The sequence below is a fragment of the Miniopterus schreibersii genome, assembly GCF_964146895.1.
Source record: "Miniopterus schreibersii genome assembly, chromosome: 19".
In the NCBI taxonomy this organism is placed as follows: Eukaryota; Metazoa; Chordata; class Mammalia; order Chiroptera; family Miniopteridae; genus Miniopterus; species Miniopterus schreibersii.
Genome location: NC_138119.1, coordinates 18234147 through 18261687, shown reverse-complemented (window position 1 = coordinate 18261687; position 27541 = coordinate 18234147). Strand labels below are relative to the sequence as shown.

General features: G+C 47.7%; 1 protein-coding gene across 1 annotated transcript in view; it reads right to left on the bottom strand.

Annotated features, from left to right (window-relative positions):
• Positions 1–1111: 1111 nt before the first annotated feature.
• Positions 1112–27541, bottom strand: part of PAPPA2 (pappalysin 2) — a 174679-nt gene continuing 148249 nt past the window's right edge. The window contains exons 21-22 of the mRNA XM_081120295.1: positions 2996–3094; positions 1112–1645 (exon numbers count right to left, since the gene is read on the bottom strand). Coding sequence (XP_080976421.1) covers positions 1571–1645; positions 2996–3094 — 174 coding nt within the window. The 3' untranslated portion in view covers positions 1112–1570. The remainder of the gene's footprint in view (positions 1646–2995; positions 3095–27541) is intronic.

The window sequence follows — 27541 nt, the reverse complement described above, 5'->3', positions numbered from 1 at the left end:
AGACCTCTTGCAAAAAAAAAAAAAAGGCCAGCCTGGGACATAAGCAGAGGCGGGTTCCTGTGGTCACGGCATGTGCGGCCATCCACCGAACAAGACTAATAACATGGACCCTAAACAGCTGAAGTTCTTCTCTCTCCCCACAGAGTGTCACCCTTGCTCCACGTGGCTCCGTAGCTTCTTCAAATAGAAACCTCTGGGCCACATCGCGCCTGAATAGAAATTACCCCACCGCACCCCCATTCTACTTCAGAGGATCCTACTCCAGAGGATCCCTCTGGTCAGCTTTGGAGCCCAGAACAAGGCAGAGTCTTGACACATTTCTTCCCCCTTCCCTGGACCCTGGTTACCCCCGACCTCTCCTCCAGGGCTTCCCTGTGCTCCTCCCGCCTTTCCTCTCGGTCATTTCCATAACACTCTCTTCCCCGGAAAGTCAACAGTTGGTCATGCGGCTGTGAATGATGTCCAGGCTTGGGGACTCACAAGGAGGGGGACGGGAGGCCAAGTCTGAGGAATGTGTGAGTTGCTGTAACCCTGGTGATCGGAGAATGAGCCCTAATACGAACGTGTTGACTGATGGGCTGGCGGAGCCCCACGCTTAGCGCAGCGACCATGCAAGTGCAAAAAATCCTGGGGCTCACCGACTCCCAGAACGGTTCTGAGCAGCACAGGGAAGTTAATATATCCTTTTCGGGTGGCCACTCAAGAACCGTGGTCCTGGACATGTCACCAACGGGCACTCCCACCCAACGCTCTGCGCCTGTCATCATTCCAACCCCCCATCTCCTCAAAGTGGGCCCAGCTCCCAGCTCATAAAAAGATGATCAGCTGACACGTTAGCACCGCGAACCCCGTCGGCTCTGTCTCTCTCTCCGCCACACTCCTCTCGGCCCCCCACCCCCAGCAGTACAAAGACCGCGGAAGGACGTGCCTTTCTGTCTTCAAACCCTCGGTGTTTATTTTGGGTGTGAATTCACAGCAGCATGTGTGGAACAATGGATAGTTTTTAGCTTAGTAGACAGCAAAAAATATAATATATATAATATATTTATATAATTATGTTTAAATACTTATAAAGAATACCTAACCTCATCAGTACTATGGGAGACTACACAAACGACAGGGAGAGAGCCAGTTCAGAGCAGACGAGTCCTAAAAGGTGGCAATTCACTCAAACCGGGTGTGGAGAGAGTGTTTGGAACCGGTGTACAAGTTGGGGGGGGGGGCTGAGGAGTGGGCAGGGTGCCCAGTGGGGAGTAGGCAGGAGTTGAGGATGGAACTGGATAGACTATAAATGAGGGAGGAGGGTCCTTGCACACCTGTCCTATTCCTCCTTTTACCTTTAACCATCTGAGTCCTTGAGGAAACCTCTGCCTGTGATTCTTGAGCTACCAGATGTGACGGGCGGCTCCTAGGCTCCTATAAACGTCCTTCTGTGCTCCTCATAAGCTCCTTCGTGCTCTTCCTTCGTTCCAGGAACTTCCGTCACCATTCACCTTTTGCTCCCTTTCCAGGGGACCTCCCTCTCTTCCTGCCTCCAGGGCGGTGGAAGGAGGGGCTCTTCCATCGGCAGCTACTGGTTCTCTTCTGCCTTGGGGTCTCGGCAAGTGCATTCATCCAGGTCACAGCTGGCAGCGAATAGGATGACCTAGGGGACCAAGGGAAAGATGACGTGGGGAGGACGGCAGCCACTACCCCCAGAGGACGTTTGTGTGATTGGTGATGGGTATAAAACACACATTTCCCAGAACCTATAACTCCTGTTACTCCTCCTAAAATTACCACTCATGTCTAAGAACTGCTGCTGTTAATGTTTTTGTTACATTAGTGTCACAAAATCCCTGTAAAGTAGGTAAGATGAATGTCTGTGTTTTATTTTCACAGAGGCCAAGAGAGGTTGGGTGACTTAACTCAAGGTCATGACATAGCACCTGGAAAACCAAGGCTCTATTTCCCAGCTCCAGGACTCCCACGCCCTGATGTGCCTGGAGCAATAGGATCCGCTTGGCCCTCAGCATCAGCTTGAGGCTTTGCCTTTCCGGAGCTGAGGCTATCCTCTGACTTGGTGAAACAGTGCATCTCTCTACCCACTGTCTACGGCTAGACTGCCTTCCTGCTGTGTAATTATCCCTCCTTCATGCCAGAGAGGGTCAAAAAAAGTCCACGCCGTTTGCACTGCTATCAACAGATAAGCACACTTTTGGGATGTCCATAATGAGCTTCGGAGAGATTGGGGCATTTAGGACACATGATGTAAAAGTGGCAGAGATTCTACCCTCTGGGCATGACAATCAAAGGAGATAAAAATAGACGTCTTTTACCAGTTCAAGTACACTGGGCAGAAATACCATCTCTTGCATATTTCTGATTCATCAAGTTGCCAACTAGAACCAAATATCTTTGGAGGGCTTGTTGTTTTTGATCCACATTATTGCAAAATCTCAGCCCATTGAATTTTACAGGCGTAGCTCAAGCATACATGCTAATTTAATATAACCCAGAGCAATAGGATTAAAAGGCATTGAGAAAAAGACCACTGTTCAGGATACAATCCAGGGAGGGCTCCAGGTAGCCTGTGGTGGCCACTCAACATGTGTGCAATATGCTTATAATACACTTTATAGGATTATTAATTTAATTTTGAAGATTAATAACTGGATATTACTTCCTGCCTCCCTGAGAGGCAGAGGCCATTATTCCCTGACTACGGAGATGTTTCCAGGAAGGTAAGCAGGTGAGTCAGTAGCAAAAGCCACAGCTTTTCTGAGGGAGTCACTGGACTGACAATGAGAGAAGTAATATTTTTGAAGAATCTATCCTAAGAGTCACTACCTGAATCCTGTCACTTTAGAAACCCCAATATCTGTTCATTGCGATTCCCTCTCTTGACTGTTGAATAAAAACCAATTATGATACACCAAGGAGAGCTAGCCAAAGCACCTCACTTTATTTCTGGGGCTGCCGCCCTCCCCCCCACACCCCTGGAGCTCTCACTCACCTTCTTGGAGGAGAGTGTGGAAGAGCAGCAGTCGCCCCCATCGTAATGGCAGTAGGCCCGGTTGTTGATAGTATCGCACCAACCATCTGCTTGGAAAGGCTGCAAGAGGTGGGAGTTCAGTGTCCAAGTCCAGCTCCGTCCCCTCTCCCACTCACCCCCACCCAACACAATCTGCAGAACTCAAGAGATATTATGGGAGAGCACCCAAGGGGAATGGCACCATGGACCTCGTATTCTCAAGAAGTTGAAGTCTCAAGACCAGCGGGCCTGAGGAATGGTTAAATTTCCCCCATAGCACCTGCTCCTGGACTACACAGGGGTCCAGGATGTTCACCTGAATCCCTGATGAACTGTTTCATATTCTTGTAATAATAGGCCCTTATATCATGTAGGTTACAAAACAGCTTCACACATTTTATTATCTATTTATTCACTTATTTATTTTTTTAATCCTCACTAGGGGACATGCTTTCATTGATTTTTGGAGAGAGAGGGAGAAGAGAAACATAGATGTGAGAGAGATATCCGCCGATTGCCTCCTGCACACACCCCAGTCAGGGATGGAAACCACAACCTGGGCATGTGCCCCAACCTAGAATCAAACTCATGACCCTTCAATGCACAGGATGACACTACAACCAACTGAGCCACACCAGCCAGGGCAGCTTCACACATTTTAACTCCCGATCATCAGGAAAAAACTTGAGCATCAGGCAGGGCTGACTTTAAAAGTCCTATGTTATCAGTGAGGAAATGGAGGTGCATAGAGATGACAAAAATTGCCTCTGGTCACAGGGCTCGAGCCAAGCAGGGCTTGGGATTAAAAGCTGTGTGTCTTGACATTTTGGTGCTTCTCAGAGATCGTAACTCCCGCCCCTTCTCTTGGTATTTGTACTTAGAGACCCAAGTAGTCCTGTGGTGCTATGAAGACTGTCGTCCAGGGTGCAGTGGTCCTAGGATTGGGACACCAATACTGGAGCAGAGAGAGTCCCAGCTGGACAACCACCTGTGCACAGCGGCTAGACCCAGGGTTAGAGCAGAGAAAGCTAAACCGTTTCCATCCACTCCTCTCACTGCTGCAAGTTCACAGGAACCAAAATGGGAAAGGGGCTCAGGCCAAACCAGAGTTAATGGAGTGTTTCACCCCAAAAGGGAACGTGTGATAAGAATAGCAACAAGCGGTTAAAAAGTAGCTCGGCAACCCAAGGCATTGTTTCTCTAAAACCACTCCTGGAGGGAAACGGTGGGCCACAGCATCCTGGAGGACACGGCAGCCAGCCCACCCACTCAATCACATTAGCTCTCCCCGTCCTGAGTGATGCCCAGATGCAAAGCCTCAGGAAACATCTCGTGGTTGGATTCTTTGGGCCACAAGATGGTCAATAGACTCCTGAGTTCTGAGGCCACCTTCCAGTTTACATGTTCAAATCACTTTCTCTCCCCCACCCTCCTTAAATGTCAAAGAGAAGGACTGTTCCCTATTTTGCTCTGCTTTGATGAGACAGATCACTAAACTCGAAAAAATAAAAAGGCCATTAAATAATTTTCAGCAATTGAGTTACATCAGAACGAGCTCATCCAAGAGATTACTTCAGTGTTTTGATTTACTCTATGGGGTCCTGAGGTCACTTGAGCATCACTCCAGATGTGTACCCGTTTGCCAATCACTAAAAAGCTGCTACTTGTGGGGTGGAACTCAACAGCTGTCCCACAGCTGCACCACAATGTCAGTGGGGAGTAGGAAGTGAAAATGAATTCTATTTTCAACACGGGCCTCGCTGGGATAAAAGGCAAAGATTCCAAGATGAGCCTTTGACACTGGAGCCAGTGACTTGGCTCTGGAGAACTTGGAAGAGCTACACAATCAGGATTTGGGGCCACCACTGCAGCCAAGCACTGGGACTCAAAACACAACTACCTACATCCTTACCACCTATCAATACCCACAGATCCTCCCTGGAAGACCAGATACCTCTACTAAGATCCCCCCAAGTTTTTCTTTTCCAAGAGTATGGAGTTTATTTCCTCATATAACATGACATCTGTTCCTTTCCCTCCAACCCCAACTGACTCATTGGCACAATGTCACCTGTCCCTCCTTTCTTTTTCATGCAGTTGTCTATAAAAAAAGACCACCTGAAATACTTGCCCCACATGGGCAACTGAAAACATTTGGATGGATTAGTAAAGGGTGCTGGGGATCTTTCTTTCCAAAGTGCTCCCCAAAGCATGGATCCTCACCTCAAGGACATTAGGAGAGACACCTTGAGAAGAGGGAAGTGGTTTAGGTGACCTTCTCTGCAGAAATGCAGAGAAAAGGTTAGAAAGACCCGAGAATTTAATTTACTGTATACCTATTAGAATTAACTGCTCCTCCCCCAACCTGCCAAAAACAACTTCTCCACCCGAAACAAACAGAGGCTCCCATGGCAACACGGTCCTGGGAAGCTGACAATGGAAAAAATAGGAAGGGAAACATGACTAACTGATCCCGAGTTTCTTAAGCCTCTGGAGACTGTATGGAGACTCGGAGAAGATCTGAATCTCAGTAACTGAAAGGTGTCAGGCTGGGGATGTCACTCCTTCCCGAAAGGAGCTTTCCCAGGGGAGGGTAGGAGGCTTGGTTTCTCTGCAGTGTGACCATCCGGGGCCTAGCACCCACACATACACCTCATTTATCCAGTCACATCAGGAAATGAAGGGTGTTTTTCAAATACCTGAACCTCATTCCTGTAGAAGCCTCTTTTTCATTTTAACCATTTTTGACAAAAGAAAAAAACCTTTATAAAATGTCTATTTCCCTTTTAATAACTTATAGGATACAAAGTCATCAACAGGAACACTACACTACACTACACAACACCACACACACACACACACACACACACACACACACACACACACGAGCCTGATGCCAGCTTCTTAGAATTATACTTAAAGTGAGGAGCTGAATCTGAGAGTCTGGGTGGCTCTTCTCATGACGCATGAGCTTGGTGGGCCCTACTGTCGTTGTTACTGGAAGGCATTTCTTGTCAGCCTCCAGGCAGGTGGGGTGGCCAAATAAACAGTGCTCGTAAGTGAAGGAACACAGAGGAAGGACTGTCAGTCTTCCCACCTACAGTGCCTTGGAAACTTCTCAAAAGTAAAGACAATTTCTTATGTTAGGCTTTTCTGGGGAGTTAGCCATAGAGATGGTGGCCCTGTCTGCTCTCCATGGATGTGGTCACTCATGCAATCAGCCACCATTCTTTACCCTACACCTGCAGGTGCCGGGCACTGTTAAAAGGATACATAAATGGAGAAATGAAACACGGCTCAGCCCTGCAGAGAGCCCATGGTAAGCACTCATCACTCACTCACTGATGAGTGCTAGCAGAGATGCGGGCAGGAAAGAAGACCCTAGTCCAGATCTGAGGGGAGAGTACAGGCACGAGCTTTCAGGGGCTAACTCTACATCTAGCTCTTGTGCAGGACGCGCAGGACACTCAGGACTGGATGAGAGAGGAAGAGGAGCCTGAGAAACTGTCAGGGGAAGAAGAGGGAGAACTTGTAGAGGTGGGTGGTCCCAGACTGCCTGGCCCAGCGCCCACCCTCAGGAAGAGTCCATCGATTTGACTGATTGGCTGATAATACCTCTATGACTTGAATTAGATTAAGAACACTTTTCTCCTACAGCTCGCAGCAGGACTCATGACCACAGTGATGCTTTAGAAAGGTTAGTTTAGACTTCATATCTTCTAACCGACAGGCTGGGATCTCAGCCAGAAGTGATGGTATCCCCTTAGGGAAGGAGTGGGCAGAATCCTGATTAAGCACCTTGAGGAGCACTGTGGGCCAGGAGAAGGTGGAATCAAGTTTTTGCCCAAGGCCTAACCCATCTCCTACCCAAATCCTCCAATTATGTAAACAACAAATCAGCGCCACACCCATTTCTTCATATTTCCTGGGCTGCACCAGGTCCACAAGAAGCACTTTGTCCAGGGTAGCTAAGGCGCAGCACCCAATGGAGCCCGTCACAGATAAAAGCTGTGTGCAAGTACACTGACTTTCTGTGTGCGTGCTAATGTTCTCTTTTCCTCTGACCCTCTGCTGAACGGTCTCAGTCTCCTTTCACGATGTGGATCTGCCTACCGTGTCCACACTGCCTGGGCTCCACGGCAAGGCTCTCTTAGAATCTCAGGGCAAAAACTTGGGGAGCCTCTGAGGCCCCTCAGGGGCCCCTGATGACCAGAATGCTACTCACATTTTTTGTTTTTTTAAGGGCCATAGATACATGAAATTCTAAGACTGAATGGAGCCTTGAAGACCATTTAGTACAAAATTCTTATTTTACTAACGATGAAATGGAGCCTTAAGAAGGTGACATGTCTTGCTTGCAAGGCCAGTTCATGGCAGCCCTTGGAACAGAGCCCAGATCTCTTGAATCTTGATCTGATGCTCTTTCTAGCAGACCAGGCTCCCGCGATTTGATGATTTCATTAGTCTTTTAATTCACTGGGAATGTAGGGTAAGGTAAATTCCTTTGGCAGCTCTGTAAAAGGGCTTAGGTGCAGAGGCATTAATAATGAAGTCAACCCAGACACCCAACATAGAAAGCAAGAAAGGGTCATATATTTATAATCTCAACTCCCCCGGAGCCGCACAACTTTACTTCCATTTTTCTCAGTTGCGGGTCCAGGTTTATCCCCAGCAAGCTCCCTGGCACTGGCGCCACTTCTGGTCCTGGGGCTCGGCTGGCCCGTATTTGCTAAAGGCTGATTTCCCTGGAGGAAGCGGTGCCATGCTCCCCTCCCGCCAGCAGATGCCTGCAGCGAGGAAACATTTGCTTCTGGCCCCAGACAGCAACAGCCAGAGTGTTTCGGCTCGCTGCAGTCACCCGAGGAGAGAGGAAACCAGGCCCTGCTACTCCTCCCGTGTTCACCCCTCGGGGTGGGAGGTGCCAATGAGCTCACATTTGTGGGTTTGCGACAGTCTTCTTGGAAAATGTAAAATTAAAACAGATACCCTGAGATGGATTGAGCAGAAAGTGTTTCTTACAACCTCCTCTGGAAAATCTCCGGCTTCCGAGACCCAGCGAGCTCTCCCTGCCTGTGTTTCTATGGTACATTTTATTCGTATCTACATTCCAGAACTCAATGAACAATCAAGGGCCCAGAGTCTAGTTATCTTCTTAGTCCCAGAGACTAATTCAGTGCCAGCGCACAGTAGGTTGTCATCAAATCAACAAACGTGGTGGTGGCTCGCTACCTGCCCTCAGCATACTTCACGCGCAGGTCCCCCTCTCATGACTCCTCTACTCTAGAGCGCTTACAAGGCCTGCTGCTTCGTAAGGAGCACAGGACAGGCACGGTCCGGCTGGGAGGGCGCGTGGTCCTTTGTTTTCTTAGCATAAACCTAGACACTACAGCCAAACACTGGAGTGGAGATAGATTTTATACATGTTTATCCTACCAGGTGCAGTACTGGGATATGTTCATTTCTGAGCGGGAAGAGATAGCAGAATATACCATCTAGAAGTTCTCCTTGAAGGTCAAGGGTCTATTCTACAAACAATGGATAAGCGGGATGTGTCTGGAAGAAAGGCAATGAAGAGGCATATCCTGTCTCATGGGCAGAGGGCAGCAGCCTTGCTTGGTGGCCTGAGAGGGGGATCGAGACATGGGGTCCAGCCCTGTGGTCTACTGTGCTTCACTGGTCCGCGTGAGGTCATACAGCCTCTGTGCAGGGCTTCAGACCTCTGCCTGTCTGAGCCGCCAGACCCTCAGGAAAGAAAAGCAACTGTGTACCTTTACAGGGTCTGGAAGAGAAGCCTGGTGACAATCAGCTTATCTTATCTGCCACCAGACCCAAAGCACAGTCTCAGAACAGACATTAGCAAACAGGGCAAAAATGAATCTCTTCCAAGAGAAACAACTGGGATGAACTGAGATCAGGAAAATAAGAGCAAACAAAATAAGGTCAAATGACTTCTTTCACCCGCAATATTTTCATCTGCTTCAAGGTGCCTGGAGCTTAATAGCTCCTGCCCGGGAAAATGATGAGGGCTGCTCAGTAGGGTGACTAAGGGCATGGGATATAGTGTTAGATAAACCTATGCCCGGGTTTCCGCTCTGCCTCCCCGCCTGCTAGACCCTGAACAAGTCCCTGGCTTCTTTAAGCAGCAGCTCCCTCATTTGTGAATGAGCATAACACCCACTGTGTAGGGTTGTTGCAAGAGATAAATGAGCAAATGAAGGTTAAACACTCATCCCACAGGACCTGCCTGCAGTAAATGTTCAATGAATCCTAGTTTTATGAAGGTGCCAGGAACATGACCTCTGCTTTTGCACTTGTGGGCTGCTGGTGTTGGAGTTCCCTCCGCAGAGAGACTGGTCAGAAAAATGCCAGGATCCCTCCACCAGGACTTTAGCGTTGAAGCCGTGGTTGCTCCCATCCCTGTGAGCCTCCTGCCCCATTCATTTCACCACAAAGGGGCCCATCTGAGTCATGGAGGAGAGTTGGGTGACAAGGGAAATGGGCCTGGGACTTATAAAAAGAGTCGGAAAGGCCTGCCTGGCTTCTGGCAACTACGGCTCTCCTCAAAACCATCGTGGAGACGTGGGTGTCTTAGCCTCTGAGAAACCCCAGGCCATCACCGACACCTCTGCCCTGACGTGCGCCTCGGGAAAACAGGAAGGTGAGAAGACTCTCTGTGACTCACTCTCGGGCCAAAAACAACCTCCCAGCAGCCCCTTTCATTTGGCTACAAATAAAGACCCAGCAGAGCAGACTTTCCACCTGACTCACAAACACACGCCACCTGCTTCCCCACGCAGCCTCTCCGCTTGACCCAATGTGGCCCTGGAGCTTCTCACCTACCCCAAAGGGTGGCGGGGGAGTCGGATCCCCGAAGGGTGAAGAGGGGGCAGGGCATGCTCGCTCACGGGGAGGCTGCATTTATCCGTGCCAAAAAAAGGTCAGCTCAGAGTTAGAGCCCTGCTTCCGAGAGCCAAGAGCAGAGAACATCCCTCCATGGGTCCTGTCACTCTACCTTAGGGGGCTTAAAAACAAAACTACACAGCCCTCATCCAAATCTGTGAGCTGTCCCATTGAGAAATGCCACTGCCTCGAGCCACTGTTATTGATCAGTGTGTCCTGGCCTTCATGTGACCCAGAGGTGTCACCTAGGGCACAACACTCTGTGCCCTTGCTCTTATCCCTACGCCCCTTTACCAAAACTGCACAAGACTGTGACAGTGCCCAGTGCCCCACTCCCTGACGCTTTATTCCTTTGGCAGATCTCCACAATCACTCTCAAGGTCGCTGCCTGGTCCTGCAGCATCAAACCCCAACCCTGGGTGCTAAATAAACAAAACCCCCAGAACCCCTTTCCTCCTCCTTCCCCGGTCTCACTCCAGTCGTCCAGGCTTCCCCTGTTCTCTAGAGCAGCTGATCCCGTGTGGTGGGAGAGTCCAGACATTTTAAAGTCTGTAATTTCCATCCCTTTGCCGTCGAACTCCCTCTTCCTGGAACCACACAGCAAAGCTTCTCAGGGCTGTCTGGTGACCTCAGCAGCAGTCCCCCAGGTGGCCTGACGGCTGGGCTCCCAGAGTGCTGATGTTTGTGACGGGCTCCCAGCAACTAATAACCACCCACCATCGGACCTCATACGTCTCCACTGCGAGGCTGGCGGGCTGCTAACCCGCCCCGTTTTGTTTTTGTTGTTTTCATGGCGAGACTGGTACAGGTGGCCTGCGAGCTCTCCCAGCAGTCTTGCCGCATGGCATTTGGCTTCTTTAAAGCAGCAATGGATTAACGGCTGTTTGTTCCCGGAATTTTCTGCCTCCTCGCCAGCTAATTGGAGCCAGCCTACTGCGTTTCAAGGTCAGAGATAGAAACTTTGAGCACAGGAGGCTTGAACTCTGCAGGGGCCATGGGGGCAGGGTCACTTCTGATTTGTTCCCTCACTAGTCCCGTTTCCTGCCCTCAGCAATAAGACCCCGTAGCAGCACATCACTTAACAACAGTAGGCGCTTAAGGAGCACTTGGCGAGTGAGACTCGTGGCTCCCCAGTCAGCTTTATAAGCTAAGGAGGCAGGAGATTTCTTGCCTTCCGCGCCTCTTGCTTTCCCCACAAGGTAAGGCACCTTTCCTCTCTCTTGCTCCCTGGCCTCCCCAGGAATCTGTTCTCATATCACTATCTCTAAAACATCACCTGCAGATTGCCTAGCTTGATCTTCCAGGTACAGGTTCGCTAACAGTAGACACTTCAAAAACCCAATGTAAAGATTTGGAATAATAAAACTGAGAGCGGAATTTTAGGCCTCCGCAGGCACTTGCCAAGCAGGTGGGACCCGTGGCCTGGCCGCCAGCACCTCTGTAGGTGGTCACTCACCCAGGTCCTCCTCTCCTGGCCCTCTGCCAAGCCCCCGCCCCACGCGACGGGTCCATCAAGCTGCACGTGCCATTCAAGGGCTCATGGAGCTCCGGAAGGGGAAGGAGACGAGTGTATGAGGAACCAGGAGTCAGAGGTAGAAAACCTGCCTCTGGGACAAAGGGATGGAGAAGCATGTGGATCCAGGTAGAGGGCCCAGGGCGGGCTGCTGGAGACCTGCTCTGACTTCCAGCCTCTACTTCCCTCTGCCCCTGTCTCCTGGTTGGTTCCTTGGCCGGACTAAAGTTCATGGGAGGTTGAGTCAGGCCTGAGCAGCTCCCGCCACACGTGCTCACCGCCATCCCGCACCCCCGCCACACGCACACTCATGCCAAGCAGCTCGGCATTTCTTGGCTCCCAGGCCTGCCAGTGGAAGATGACTGGGAATGCAGACTGTGGGAGGAAACGACAATATTCATTGTTTGGATTAAATATTTTTCTTGGCCCTCCTGCTGTTTGCTGAGCGGCTTATTTTTTTTCTTTTCTGCCCCATTCTTTCTCATTCCTTCCCCCCTCCCTCCCTTCCTCCATCTCCCCTCTGCCACTCCGACCTCTCGTTTTCTTCCTCAGCAATCAAGCACACACAGAGAAATTTCCGGGAGAAAGCAGCGACTCCTAGGGTGGGGAGAGCTGTTTTTGGATATGAAAGGGGCTCACAAAGCCGTCCACTGTTCTGATACCACACCTGGCTCTTTACAATGATGTTTCACGTTGGGATAGATCTATATCCACACTGCTTTAAGTTTTCCTAAGTGTTCATGGGATATAACTCACAATAACCTAGGGAGGTAAGCATTGTTATCACGCCCATTTTATAGATGAGAAAAAACAAGGCCTAGAGCTGTTACGGAATCTGTCTGAAGAAAAGATGCAGAGCCACCATCCAATGCCCAGGCCTGTGCTATAAGCACCTGACACAGATGGTTATACGCCTCTAGCACTATCCTGTGATAGTGACACGTCCCTCTCCACTTCCCAGTGCTGCACACCTGGTCCAGTCTCTCCCTAATACTGTGAGCATGACGTAGCCACTTTCCGTCTGAGGAAAAGCCAGTGTCACAGACGGCCATGAGAAATGTACCATCTAGGATACTTAACTTTAAAACTTATCATCTGAGCCTGGTGTGGGGCTGGGTGCCGGAACCCAGGGATCTCCAATGGACCAGAAGTTAGCGTGCCCCATGCACAAGGCAGCACAGTAGGTTCTACACAGGACAAAATCTTTGTCTTAAAGAAGCTCTGGTGGCACCAACACTGACTATGGCAGAACCTGAATGGTATCTGAGACAACAGAGAAGAAACCACAGGCCAACAAGGACTCATTCCCAATGAAATTTATGTCACTGCTAAGAGCTACGGGGGCTCAGAACAGGAAAGGGGTGGGACATTTTAGAAAGGCTGTGTGGCGGATGTGGCATGAGGGAGAGAAGTGGGGAGAAAAATCCCAGCAGGAGGGCACAAACGAACCAAGGTTTTAGATGGCAAAAGAAAAGATATACCTGTGGTTTTCTGCCTTGAGTATTAATGGCCCAAATTTGGGACTAGGTCATAATCTCCATCTGGAGGAATCCAGGTCTTATCCTAGCGACAATGGGGAGCCATGGAAGGTTGTTGATTTTTGGTTTTGAGCAGAACACAATAAAAGTTGAGCTTCAAAGTTTGGATCTGAGAACTGTGGGGCGTGTTTAAGAAAGACGGAGAGATCTAGAGCAGGTAGAAGTTGACGTCAAGCCGATGTGAACTGAGAAGACCAGAATAGGCTGGCTGTGACATGGAAAAGAAAAAAAACAGACAGGAGGGAGATTGCGAAGGAAAACTGTCTGGACTTGGCAAATGGTCATATTTGGGTAGAAGACCGACAGAGATGAAACATCGTCTATGACAGTCTGACTCTTTGAACCATGGGAAGCTTCTCTCCAAAAATTTTTTCATTAAAAAAATAGAAAGAATCCTTACCAAACCTAAGGACTGGGTCACGGGAAAGAGCCCGAGCCATCAACAGACGCTGTCCTACCTCACAGCGAGATGCTGTACACATTCACTTTTTTCCATATAAACACAGGCTCGAAGGTCCACACATTTTCTCTCCTGCCTGATCTCTGCCAGGCTTTCCCCACAACTTAGACATGACTATTTTATCACCCCCAGTCACATCCAGGTCCAGCTGAATTGAGGAATGGCAGCAGGGAGGTGTCATGTTTATTCTAGAATATTCTCTTGCCAACAGTCTTGTTTCTTTTAGCCCCGGCCTGATGTTCAGTGCCTGCGTCTACGAGCAGCTCCAGTTGTGGGGCTCATTACTGTGGTTCTCGTCTTCAACCTGTCACGCCATCCTGGGTTGTCAGCCTGGCTGTTCTGTTCTCCGTTAATTGGCCGATCCATCCAGCCTCACTTGCACCCATATGGAACCCATTCTCTGTGCAAGTGTCTCGTTTACATTCCCTTTATCTACGGGATGCTTGTCTGTGTATCTTACTCACTCATCCACTGAGTGGCTGCATCTGTTTCACAACATGTTCTCTGGTCTCATTTCCTCGGTCTCTGGTCCTGGCGAAGCAAGGTTCCCTGGCACGCCTCTTTCTCTGGTTTTAACGCACACACAAAGCCCAGGGAGGTGTCCTAACAGGTGGCCAGCATCCCGTGATCCTCTCTCTGGTGGGTTTTCTAAAAGCCCTGCCCTCCTAGTTTATGTGTTGTTTATTTGTTTTTAATCTTCCTACCAGTTTAAGCACAGGGACTCTGGACTCGGGCTGCCTGGATTCATGTACTAGCCCCACATTTGGACATAAACTCAGCCCCTCAGTTTCTTCATCAGTAAAGCAGAAATGGTAATAATGGGAATAATTCCTCATAATAGGCACCTGGCACAGAATAAACACTCAGTAAAGTTATTAAGTATACTGTGAGACCAGGAGTAATTCTTTTGTTTGTTTCCTGAGTGCACTGAGCCTGAATACTCTGGGTATTGAAGGCTCCCTGTCAGTGAAGATGGACAGTAGTCCTCCCAGAAGTGGCTACTGGACAATAACCCAGTCATTCTTCTTCTCTCATAACTATGACCAGAAATCCCAGGGATGTCACCATTCACAAACTATGGGGACAGAATGACTGTATATAGCATGGCCTTCAGCAGGCACAATAGCTGGGCAAAGTTATCTGAAATACCAATCCCCTCTCCCATGTTCTGTCGCTGACAGTTGAGGTACAGCAGCAACGCTGTGTCAAAGTCTGTCTTTAGTCCCCTGCTCTCCTTTTCTTTTCTTCCCATCATCCCCACCCCCAAGCTGGACTCTGCTCCCTCTCACAACACCCCTAACCAATGTATCCATCCCTACCACAGTATCTGCATACTCTCCTGCCCTTCTGGAAAGCAATGACAAATATGTATCTGCAACTAAATAAAAGATAACTATCAAGGCAAAAGAATGACTTTAGTTGTGGAAAGTTAGGGACTTTGCGAGCCACATGAGACAGACAAGTATTTGGGGGAGAAATAGGGGCATACACAGCACCTCCAAAATTAGATAGTGGAGGTATCCACTCATTAAACAAAACCAAGAAACCCAGTTCTGTGTAGCAGGATGTTTCCTGCCCCAGTGAAGCGAGCATAAGCAAAACACCTGTTGTCACAGACTGAATGGTATTGCCCCCAAATGCGTATGTTGAAGCCCCAGCTCCCAGTAAGTTGATATTTGGAGGTGGAGCCCTTGGGAAGTAACCAGATGATATCATGAGGGTAGGGCCCTCATGATGGGATGTCTTTCTAAAAAAGGCACCCGAGCTTCCTTTCTCTCTCTGTCATGTGAAAACACAGCAAGAAAGTAGCCATCTGCACACCAGGAAGAGAGCCCTCACCTGGAAACTGAACCTACCCGGACCTTGATCTGGGACTTCCCAGCCTCTAGAACTGTGATAAAGAAATGTGTGTTGTTTAAGCCACTCAATCTACAGTATTTGGTCATAGCAGCCCAAGCAGACTAACACACATGACTTATTCAGTGTGTTATTAATTTAGTTATTTTTACTGATGTGCCAACCCAAAGAATTCCCAGAGATCCTGTCTGAAAAGAGGAATGTGAAAGGAGGTAAGAGTAGGACAGGCAGGAAGCAGGGAACCCAAAGAAGTAGAAAGATCACTGGTTTCTGCTATTCAGCTATAGGCAATTCTGGATGAGCACACAGGCATGAAACCAGGACAGGTGAGCACGGCCAACAAGCTGGGCAGGCTGCAGGCCCTCTCCACTCAGCTGCAGTGTCGTCAGGGTCATAAGTGGTTCTGAGGCTAGACCATTCCCAGAAAACCTCACAGCACTGCAGACACGCACCAGCACGTTTAATATTTCTCCCATTAGAAAGACTTCAGCTGAATCTAATCTCATTTTTAATTAGTGCTCACATCGCCTGGTGAGGCAGGTTAATGTGATTATCCATATTCCACTGATGGGGAAAATGAGACCAAGGGCCATGGCCTACGGACACTTGGGGAATGAGCAATAGAGGTGAAAATTAAACTTAAGCATTTTAAATTTCCAAACCAGCACACAAGGGAGAGCACATTGAGGAGGGGGCTTCTCCTCTATTTGTTCGGGATCTTTCACATCTGGATAATGCATATTCAATTTATTACTTGGTTTCTCTAATTAAAAAAAATAAAATAGTAACTATTTCTGAACCCCAATATTTCCTATTCAATGCATAAGAAATTTTCCAAATAATATGCCAGGAGCAGCCAAAAGAAAAGAATAAAATGAGCATCACTTAGCCAAATATGAATATTAATTGCCTATTTATAAAATGTTTAATATTAAACTAGATCATGGTGGGGCATAAACACAGGATTAAATATGCCTCCTGACCTCTAGAAGCTGCTCTAACTGGACATTCAAAATAGGTACACCAGCGAGAAATAAGACGGCGGCGTAGGTGACCGCGGTCCCCGCCACATCCCACAACCACATCAAAGCTACAGCTAAACACAGAGCCACCACTCAGAACCCCTGAAATCTGGCTGAACAGAAGCCCTACAACAAGGGGACCGAAGAAGCACTGAGACCGGTGGGAGGGGTGGAGACGCGGGCACATGGGGGCTCAATAGTGGAGAGGCAGCCGCGGGCCCACACCCGGTGCCGCGGGTTAACCCCCTGATGGATACCTCGGCGGTGGGGGTTTCCCGGAGTGAGGGGGCCCAGCCCCACAGCAGGCCCCCAGCCCAGGGCTCCAGGGCCGGGAAGAGACGTCCCCACAGCTTCTGGCTGTGAAACCAGCGGGGACTGTCACTATAGGAGTCCCAGGCTTTCCTCTTAAGGGGCCCGCACAAGGACTCACTCGGACGCTCCCTCGGAGCCCAGCGCCGGGCAGCAGCTTGAAAGGACCCGGGACACTCGGGGAGGAACTAACCTGCCTGGAATCGGGGCGAAAGCTGGAGGGCGGCTTCCTCCCAGGCAGAAGGGCTGGCGGAGGCCATGGCTCCTGTGGCGAGTCCTCCCCGCACACAGCCCGCAGGCAGGCGCCATGTTTGAATCGCCAGCACCTGACCCGCACCTTTGGCCCCGCCCCGTGATTCCCGGAGGCCCCGCCCCTCCCCACCTGCAGCTCATCCAGGCCATTTCCAGGGGCTTTTCTGTGCAAGTGGCCTCTCGAGCCTCATGCTGAGGACTTTCCTAAAATCTCTCAAACAAGCAGCAGCGTGCCCCATACGGCTTGATAAGCGGCCCCAGGCCTGGCACTAGGGGCAGCTGCATTGGTTCATGGCTTGGCCTCTCCTGGACACTGCCAAGCCCAGCACAAGTACCAGGCAAATACGGTTTGCTGAGTAGCTCATGCTGGGTGGCCCTGGGCAAGGGACAGGCAGAGGCTGACTTTGCACCTCCTGGGAGGCCCCAGAGACAGTGCACCTTGTGGTCAGACTCGACCAAGCTGGATTACAACCCTACCACATCCACGAGTGACACACTCAAGGGGCACACTTGGTGAACACCAAAGCTGCACTGAAGTAAATCCTGATCCATAGGGGTGTCTCCAGCACAGCAGCTCTCTGGCTGTAGTTGCAGCTGGTCCTCACAGCCGATTGGCCTGGGGGTCAATTCCTCCCAGTGATGCCAACAGCAACCAAGGCTCAAATACAATAGGATAGTGCACAAAGCCCACACAGGGGAGCACCTAGAAGGCCCAGCTCAGGTGACTGGGGAGCCTGAGCCACTGGACCCTACAGGACACCTACTACACAAAGCCACTCTACAAATTCCAGGAGACATAGCAGCTCTACCTAATACATAGAAACAAACACCTGGAAGCAGCCAAAATGTGGAGGCAAAGAAACATGTCACAAAGGAAAGAACGGGAGAAATCTCTAGAAAAGGAACTAAATGAAATAGAGCCAAGCAAGCTACTAGATACAGAGTTCAGAATTTTGGTTATAAGGATGCTCAAGGATCATAGTAAGACTATTAAGGAAACTAGTGAGATCATCAATGACATAATAAAGTACCAATCAGAAAAGAAGGCTACAGGAACTGAAATGAAGAATAATTTGCAGGGAATCAACAGTAGAGCAGAGGACACTGAGAATCAAATCAGCAATTTGGAACATGAGGAAACAAAAAACACCCAACCAGAATAGTGAAAAGAAAAAAGAATCCAGAAATACGAAGATAGTAACGAGTCTCTGGGACAACTTTAAGTGGCCCAACATCTGTATTATTGGGGTGCCAGAAGAAGAAAGAGACCAAGAAATTGAAAACCTATTTGAAAAAATAATGACAGAAAACTTCCCTTACCTGGGAAAAGAAATACACTTACAAGTCCAGGAAGCACAGAGGGTCCCAAACAAGAGGAACTCAAAGAGGCCTACAGCAAGACACATCATAATTAAAATGCCAAAGGTTAAAGACAAAGAGAGAATCTTAAAAGCAGCAAGAGAAAAGCAGTTAGTTACCTATAAGGGAGCATCTATATGACTGTCAGCTGATTTCTCAACAGAAACTTTGTAGGCCAAAAGGGAGTGGCAAGAAATATTAAAAGTGATGAAAAACAAGAACCTACAACCAAGATTGCTCTACCCAGCAAAGCTATCATTTAGAACTGAAGGTCAGGTAAAGAGCTTCACAGATAAGAAAAAGCTAAAGGAATTCATCACCACCAGACCAGCACTACAGGAAATGTTGAAGGGTCTACTTTAAGAAGAAGCTAATGAACAAAAGAATCTGACAAACAAAATAGATGCAGAGACACTGATGCATGCAACAGACGATCACATTTCAGAGGGAAGAGGGAAGGGGGGTGGAGGGTGGGAAGAAATTAACCAAAGAAATTATATGTATAACCCATGGACACAATCAATAATGGGGTGAAGGCCTGAGGAGGGGGTGGGAGCGAGGTGGAAGGGGTCAATGGGGGAAAAAATGGGATACCTGTAATACTTTCAACAATAAAGATAAATTTAAAAACAACAACAACAACAACAAATAAGTACATCAGCAAAAACGGAAAGAGCACATATTTCTAAATTCATTGATAGGATCAAGGTCTTCTCATTGTTCCCCGCAGTAGACGTTTAAGCGCTATGTGCTGATAAATTGTTGGCTGAGCTCATCTCACAGCAAACTGAGATATTACTTCGAGAGGGAAGCCCACAGCACCACCACCCCCCAATCCAGTTAACTTCATCTTCAACTCCTCTCTGGTCATCACACCCAGCATCCAAATAGTCACCATTCTACTGCAGAAATAATTCTGCACTAAGCCTCTTCTATCTCTCCTCTTTCCACTCCTCAGTTCAGCGACTGGCTGTTACTTTAGTTCAGGTGAAAGATGATGAGGTGCTGACTTTCAAGATCCAAATTTGCCACCACGATTTTCTTCCTAAAATATAAGTCTTAGCATCTTTTCTCTGTGACACAGGTATTTAATGCTCATCTGATATATCTGTGCTCCTCTGTGTTTCCCTGACTCACCGCAGTGGCTTGAGGCCATGTGACCATGTTTTGGGAAATGGGAAGGCAAGCAGGAGCGATGTGTTATTTCTGGTCCAAGGGACTCAAGAGTTACTGGCCTTTCTATTCATTTTGTCTCTGCCTCTTTGGAGGTAACCATGGAGACCACACTTTGAGAGGACGTTGGAGTAAGATGGACCAGAAGGATGGATGCTCTAGGGAGCTGCACCAGACTTTTTTGTGAGTGAGAAATCCATCCCCTGTCATGTTAAATCACTGATATTTCAGTTAATTTTTGACAATAGTCTATCCTGATTAACTCAGTCTATTTATAAGCCTCTATTGAATCAACACTGGCTATGGAATAAAGTCCAAACTCATTAGCTTGGCACACAAGAGCCTGAGTGATCTACCCCTCGCTTAGCTCTTTAACCTCAAAATCATTCCACATTTGTCCATGTTCCCCCAGATAAGTTTCACTGAGCCAACTAGTGACATTTTCTGTGATTTTCCACTGGTGGTATGGGGTTGTTTGCTATATGACAGTATTGTGGCAACACTTGAGTAACACAGAAACTGGTATCAGAAGTGGGGTGCCGCCATAATGAACACCTAAAACAGTGGTACTAGAATGGTGTATCAGGGAGCAAAGGAACTGTTTTAGGAAGCTGTAAAAATGAAATGGCTCTCTACATAGTGCCAAAACATTTGATTAAATGTTTCCCGTAGTTGTGAGGGAACTTATAATGTTAACTGTTGCAACTTGCAGGTCAGAACATTTATTTAACAGCCTGTTGGCTTTGGGTAAAGAGATTTAAGGAAGAATTTACTAGGGTTAGCTGGTGGTTACTACCTTCATTTGATAAAGGACTGCAATAAGAGGTGAGCTCAGAAAGGCTGCTGCTTTGCCAGCAGAACAGATGGGGAAGACAGAACACTAGAGATTCCTAGTGCAGAAACACAAGGCTATGCCTCATCCCCAACCAGCAAAAGACAACACTGAGTAATATCCTGTGTTTGAAAGGCTTTCTAAGACTGACGTTAAGACTTAACCTCAGGCAAAGGCCCAATCAAGGGGTGGACCATTACATTATTTGTTAAGACTTTTAACTGTATTAAAGTGGCACCTAGGAGAGCCTTGCAGCTGAACAGTGACTCAGAGAAAAAAGACTAAGGACTTAGTCCCAGAGCAGCCTAATAAAACTCATAATACCTATAATTAAATCTATAGAGAGAGGCTCATCTTGAAAAGACTTGTGAGGACAGCTCTTGGAATATGAATTTGACTTAAGTTAAATAAATATAAACCCCAATAAAGCTTGTGAGAGCTGAATTGCCAAAAGTTATCATCAGCTTGGATTAAGACAGACTTCCTGTTAGAGAACATAAGAAGAGTTTTGATGGCCTGTATTCTACTAAGAGAAAGCAGGCTGAGAAAATTACATAGCTTCCCACAGGGAGATAGTCTCCAATGCTCTTTTTGTGACTTAAGAGGACCCAAGAGGGTAATGGAAAAGAAAGAACTTCCAAGAGAGCAGAACCAAAAGCCATGAAGAACAATGGACTTAGGAGCTATACCCAGGGATTGATCAAAAGCTACTAAATGAGAAGCACTCCCTCCTCTTAGAGTAGGGGTTTTAGTAGATTTCCTCAGCGGGATTTCAGAATTGCCGTGGACCAGTGACTGTTATGTGCCTCTTGTTTCTCGCCTTGAGAAGGGATGTTCACTATAGTTGTCTTGTTCGGCTCCACGTTGTCCATCAGGTATAAGGAAGGCAGAGAACTTGGAATTTTAGTACACCAGGCTCCAGATTAGGAGACACTACACTGCAACCTGGTGCAAATCACAGTATTCTAGATTTTAAGCCTCATGTCACAACTGGATAAGACTTGGAGTGAGTTGGGGTGAGGCCGCATGAATCTGAATATAGAAAGTGTGACTAAGAAGGCTAACTGGCAGATACTATTATATGTCCACAGCTCCTTTTACTCTCTCTTTCCTTGTTATGACTTTACTACCAGCAGACTGTAATTCCCCTTCCTACTAATTTTGGGCTTAGCCATGTAGTTTGCCTTGAGGAGTGGGCTGTGAGTGTGTGTGGCATATGCTCCAGTTGACCGGAGGACTGAAATTCACTGGCACACTTTTGCAGGCACATGGAGCATACCTGAACCCAACTGACAACCTAAAGCAGAACCACTTTAGCCAACCTGCAAATGCATACGTGAGAAATAAATCTTGTTATTAAAAGATATCAACATTTAGGGATTATTTGTTAGGCAGCGTTATTACAGAAAAACTTGATGACTGTGTCGTGCCGTTTTCCTTCCACATCTTTGCCTTTCCATATGCTCCTCTTTAGATTTCAAAACCCACTTCAAATGGTTACCCCTCTACAAGATCTTTTCCATGTGATTAAGGCAAGATATTTGTTTAATTCTCTGCACTCCCATATAACTTTGTTCCTATCTTTGTATCATTACTCATTGTGTAGCAATTCAATCTTTTATCTCTACTGCAGACCCTGTGTTGGGAATACCTTACTCATTTTTGTAATCTCAACACATAGTAGGCACTCAGAAAATATTATTTTAAGTGAAGACATGAATAAATGGGCCTGAAGGAGTGACATAGTTCAGTAACCATGGTGTAGGCTGGGAAAGGAGGCTATGAGGTTTCTACAAGCCCTAGCCATTGGGGGGAGCAGCAAGCCTTTAGCTTGAGAAATGGTATGAGGCTCAGTCCCAAAAAAAGCTGCACTGATTTGTTTTTTCATGTGTTGGAATTTGGAGATCAACTGTAGCTAAGCTTGGAGAGGTGGGAAGATGCTTCCCATCCATGAAGTATTGTACATTCCTGGGTTAGAACATGTTTTCTTTGGGGGTTGCTGTGGTTTCTTTTTCTTTTTTCTTTTCTTTTTATTTTTTCCCCCAGCTTTGGAAGCATCTCATGTTTGCAATAACAATAACAACAACAAAAATCTGAGGCTGGCCCAGCATGAATCAGGCGGGAATTTGTACATGCGGTGGGTGTAGGGGGTAGGAAAAGGGGAATGGAGGCCGGGGACGGGGGAGAGAAGAAAAGAAAAGCGTGGTTGCCAGGAGCTCAGCAGAAGAAAATGCCACGCATGACATGTGGCTGGCACAGGGGGCGGCGACATCTGTTCTCGATGAGGACCCTGGTGCGCCGCGGTGCGTGCGTGCGCGGGTGCATGTGCGGGGAAGGAGACGCCAGGCGCCGTGCTGCAGGGAGCCTGCCCGGCCTCCAGCTTCCCTAGTGAAGCGCTGCCCTCAGCAGCAGCCTCGCACCGTGGGTTGGATCTGCGGCCAATTTCGTCTTGAGGGGTACGCTGCAGGCTCGGAGGGGCTGCGGAAATCAAGCCCGAGAAAAGCCACAAGCGCCTCCCGAGCCATTGGAGTCTTTCTCCTGCCAAGTTCTCATTACTGATCTTACATAGGAGGGAAAACAGTGCATAAGGCTGGAAGGGCCCTGGAGGACCCCTGGGGAACAGAAGGCTCAGGGCTCCTGGGCGGGGCCTCTGAGATGAGCAAGGGGCCAGGAGTCTGTTTACAAGAGGTGCGTGGGTTGAAGGTTTCTTTTGTCAGTTTTGCTTTATTTTTATTTTTTTCAGTTCGGTTAAGCATCCAAAGGCCCGTTTTCTCTCTTACTGTTATTCTGTTCAGTGAAACAGAGGACAAATGGGGGGGAGGGTTTGTATCCTCTGTGGACAGTGGGCACCCTCTCTTAAGGGTCACCCCAAGTGTAGGGCTGGAGCTGGGGTGCTGCCAGCAAACGTAATATATGCGCTGTTATGTGCCCCCCTTTAACCAAGATCTGATGTCCAGGGGGTACCTACACTTGGAAGGGTGGGTCCAAAGAGACACAAATGTGAGCTGGAAGCTGGAGGCCTGAGAGGAATCGGATGAGTGGAAAGGAGATGGCGGGGGCTCTGCTCCTCGCCGGCTCCTGCTGCAGCTGTGTGAGTGCGTCCTGGTCACTCCCTTGGCGGGAACACCGGTGGGAGCGTGCAGGACGTGTCACCTGCCTCAGGCTGGCCTCGCTTCAGAAGGCTTTGCACACAGGATGATAGTAATGAAGAGGGGTAGGAGGGGTTGAGGAGGGGTAGTCGTGACACCACCAGGACACTGTTGCAGTAATCCAGGTAGCAGGTGATCATAGCTAGGTGATCAGCAGTTGAGATGGTGAAAGTGGTTGGATTGTGGATATCTTTTAAAGACAGAGCTGATGGGATTACCTGATGAACTGGATGTAGAAGGCAAGAGAAAGAGGAATTAAGATGACACCAAGGATTTTGTCCTGGCAACTGAGATGGGAAAGTCTGCACAGAGAAATGAGAAACAACTGCGCACGAAGTCCTAGAATTCTTCTGAATTCCATTTGCTACTTTACGAACTTTATCTCTAGTCGTTGTTACTGCCTTCCCACCTGCCTCAGAGCCAACAGTATCTATAATCTCTTCTATCCCCTCTTTACCTTGAGTGTCCATGCTCTCAAAGAGATTACCACCATGGCCAGTAAGTACGCTCAAGTCTCACTCATATCAAAAGTCTTTCCAGGGACACCGTTTTCCATTGAAGTTACTGCCCAGCTCACTCACTGTGCAGAGCTGAGAGAGCAGAGGGACAAGTGCCGCTAGTGTTGCAAATAAACCTACAGGTGCTACCTGCCTTTTTTTTACTTTTGTAGAATTAAAATCAAGTTTTAAAATATTATGCAAAAATATAGCTAATAACAGCAGAGCTGAGATTTAAACTCATTCGTCAGGGGTTGAAATGTGTACCCTTTCTTACACGTGCTGTTTGCCGCGATGTGTAAGTAACTGCAATCAATTTGGGAGTGTTACCCTTTTCTCTGTCATTACTTCATTTCTGGGCAAGGCAGAAAACAGACACACAACATACACATACACAGGAGTGGGCAAAAGTAGGTTTACAGTTGTTTGTATGGAAAATAATACAATAATTAACAGGTAATAAACAAAAATAAACTCGTTTACTCACAACTATAAACCTACTTTTGCCAACCTTTCAACTTTGAAAAATAGACTCAGCAGAATGCCTTGCTAGCATCCAGTCATTCTAACCAACAAGTATTTAATAAAATCATTTTCACTCAAAGGAATATCTATATACTTTGGTAGGACGAACTAGAAACAATTCAAATTATATGAACTTTTCGAAAGCACTTGTCCATATGATTATTTAATAAAGGTGTTATACAAATAACCGCGGTGGTTAAGTGGCAGACAAATCGTCATTCTGTAGAATTTAAGAAGAATCTCAGCGAATGCATGGAGACATCATCTAACCCAAGTTAGAAATATTAGTGGAGCAAAGTCCCTGTGAAAAGGGGGAAGGGGTGGAATTATTTATAGTCATAACCTGATCATATCTGCTCGCTGCCAATTCTTATAATCTCAGCATGATGACTGGGAAGTATCTGGAAGGTCAGGCAGATGTGCAGAAAAGAAGGCTGCATTTCTGTGATGTCAGTTTTGTAGGCAATTAATATTTAAATTGTCTGCAAGCCTGGGCTGGACGTGAAAAATCAAAACAACAGAAAACCAAGGGAAAGCAGGGAGTACATCCGAAGAAGGGTGCGGTGGGAGGAGAGAATGGGACCTGCCACGTTATGAGGATTAACAGGATGAGAAAGGGGCCCACCCAGGCGGCTGAGAAGACAAATGAAGCGAAATGCTGCCTGTGGGGGAGGGAGCCCACCGGGGTGTCGCAGTGTGGTTCCACGGAGTTTCAGACGAGCATAAACTCTCATGAATGTTGTTCATCTAGATGAGGTTTTCCAATTTGCACGGTTGTGCTTTTAATGTTTCATTAAAAAAAAAGAAAAAGAAAAATAGCAGGGGAAAGAAAACAATGGTTTTTGCTTTCAAAATGAAAACCTAGTCCTAATTAACACTTGGAGTTGGGTTCTCAGAGATTCCACAGAAGGATCTGAAGTCGAGCCCTGCACCTAATGGGACCCTGGACGTGCCCAGATTTTCTGTCTGGTGCACACTGCACAGAACTGGCAGGGACATTCACAAACAAATCTCCGGGGGACTGGAATTTGGCAGCCAGTAGGCCTGGAAGACAGCTCCAGCTTAAGCTAATTTTCAGTTTTCCTCTGGATTTTAGCATGTCCAACATAGATTTATATTTGTAAGGACCTCCACCACCCCGACCAGAAGTGGAGCAGGTGTCTCCATTAGTGGCTGCGAGGCCGTTTTTCTTCCCTCTGTGATTAACCCCTTTTTAATAACCCCTTGTCACCCACAGATACTAAATAACTTGGCAAGGCAAGGCGGTAAAAGAAAAGTAAGCCCATATGGCCCGTCCTCCAAGAAGCAGGGAAGACAGGGCTGTTATACCTGATTCGTAAACAGCTAAAATATGACAAAGAGAAGTTTGATTGTTGGCTATGATTTAAATGACAAGATATAGATAAAAGAAACAAGAGAAGTTAGGCAACTTCGCAATCACACAGTGCCCAAGAGATCAAACTGGAATACAACACTGGGGCTCCCGTCTATAGATATCATTAAAAAGATTCATTTTTCTTTTTTTAACAAGGACACACTCAGGTGAGTGTTTTTTGAAAGATGAGCAGCAATTCCATCTGGTCACACTTAAAAGTTCAAATCCCGGGCATTTGCTAGAATTAATTTGTTACTAAAGCATAGTAACAGAGATAAATCTTACAGACAGAAATGAGAAAATGCTGGAAAGAATGGCTGGACAGGTTTCACTCGGCAGCTAAGGGGAGAGAGAGGAGAGAGATGTGGAATCAGAGAAGGGAGCTTAGAATGGGTGTGTTCTTTAAGTCCTCACACCTGTCCCAACTGTTGGGCCACCTTCCTCAAACTCTAGGCCAGCAGGTCTTAAACCTGAGCGTACACCGGAACCACCGGGAGGGCTTTGTACACTGGCTGCTGGACCCTGTGTCCAGAGTCTCTGACCCCAACGTGGGTGACCTGAGAGTCTGAATTTCTAGCACATTCCCAGGTGACGCTGCTGCGGCTGGCGAGGGGCCACAGGGGCCCTCACCCACGTGGTTCTCCATAGGCCCAGTGTCACCGCTCTCACATGGGAGTCCTGAGTCTCAGAGAGCCCCATGAGCCTGACTCACTGAGGTCTTGAAGTATTTCCCCCAGAGAAGATGCCCCTCCCTGCTTTCCCACAGGAGGGCCTGGGCTTAGTTTAGTGGCCACAGGGAATGTGGAACTTCTACACTGGACTGTCCCAGACATGCACATGTTTTCACTTCACCTTTTAGAATCAATACCCCTTAAAATTATGGTTGTGCTGGTAGGTTTTGCCACCTGCAATGGAGCTGCACATGGTCAAATCTGATGAGCTAGAACACTTTTATCTATCTATCTATCTATCTATCTATCTATCTATCTATCTACCTACCTACCTACCTACCTACCTACCTATCTCACATCTTGCCATAAAAAAAGCAAGGGGACAAAATCCCAACAAAGGATGAAGCCCTTCCTCCAAAAGGGGTCCACATCACACACAGGCCCATAATTATCACTGTTTCTCAGGCATCCCCTTCTCCCACCCGTCACCTCTGATGGATCTCATTCAGACCTTCATGTAGGCATTCTGCACCCAGAATAAAGCACATCTCCCAGAATAATCAGACTTCTTAGTCTGACTCCACCTTTTCTTGGTTCAAACTCTGGGCATGAAAAAGAGGTCCAATCACAACTTGATTTTCATGCCATTGTCTCCACCTTATCAATTATGGATTGGCCCCTGCATCCCATTGAGCTCCAGCAGTAAACCCAGGCAATGGCCATGAGTGATCAAGAAGCACATGTCCCAGACACAGTTAATAGGGCTACCATCTGGAATATAGATAATAAAAGGGAGAGTCCAAGACAACACAGGAGAAAGAATCCAAGAAATGGGGGCAGCAGATGGAATGAATTAGTGATGGAAGCATTGTTGTTATCAACTACTAAACGCATAAAGACACTGGAACTGCCCACCTACATTTAAGTAAATGTGGCAGCCCTGCCAAAGCTAAATTTGTCCCCAAGGCCTCCTCGCCTGGTCTTTCCACCCACAATTCCCTCCTAAACAAATGTTTATCAAGGCAGTAACTCTTACGGTAATGTTACGTAAAAATATCTCCACCGGTTGCTTTAAGAAAGCACAGTCATATTGCAT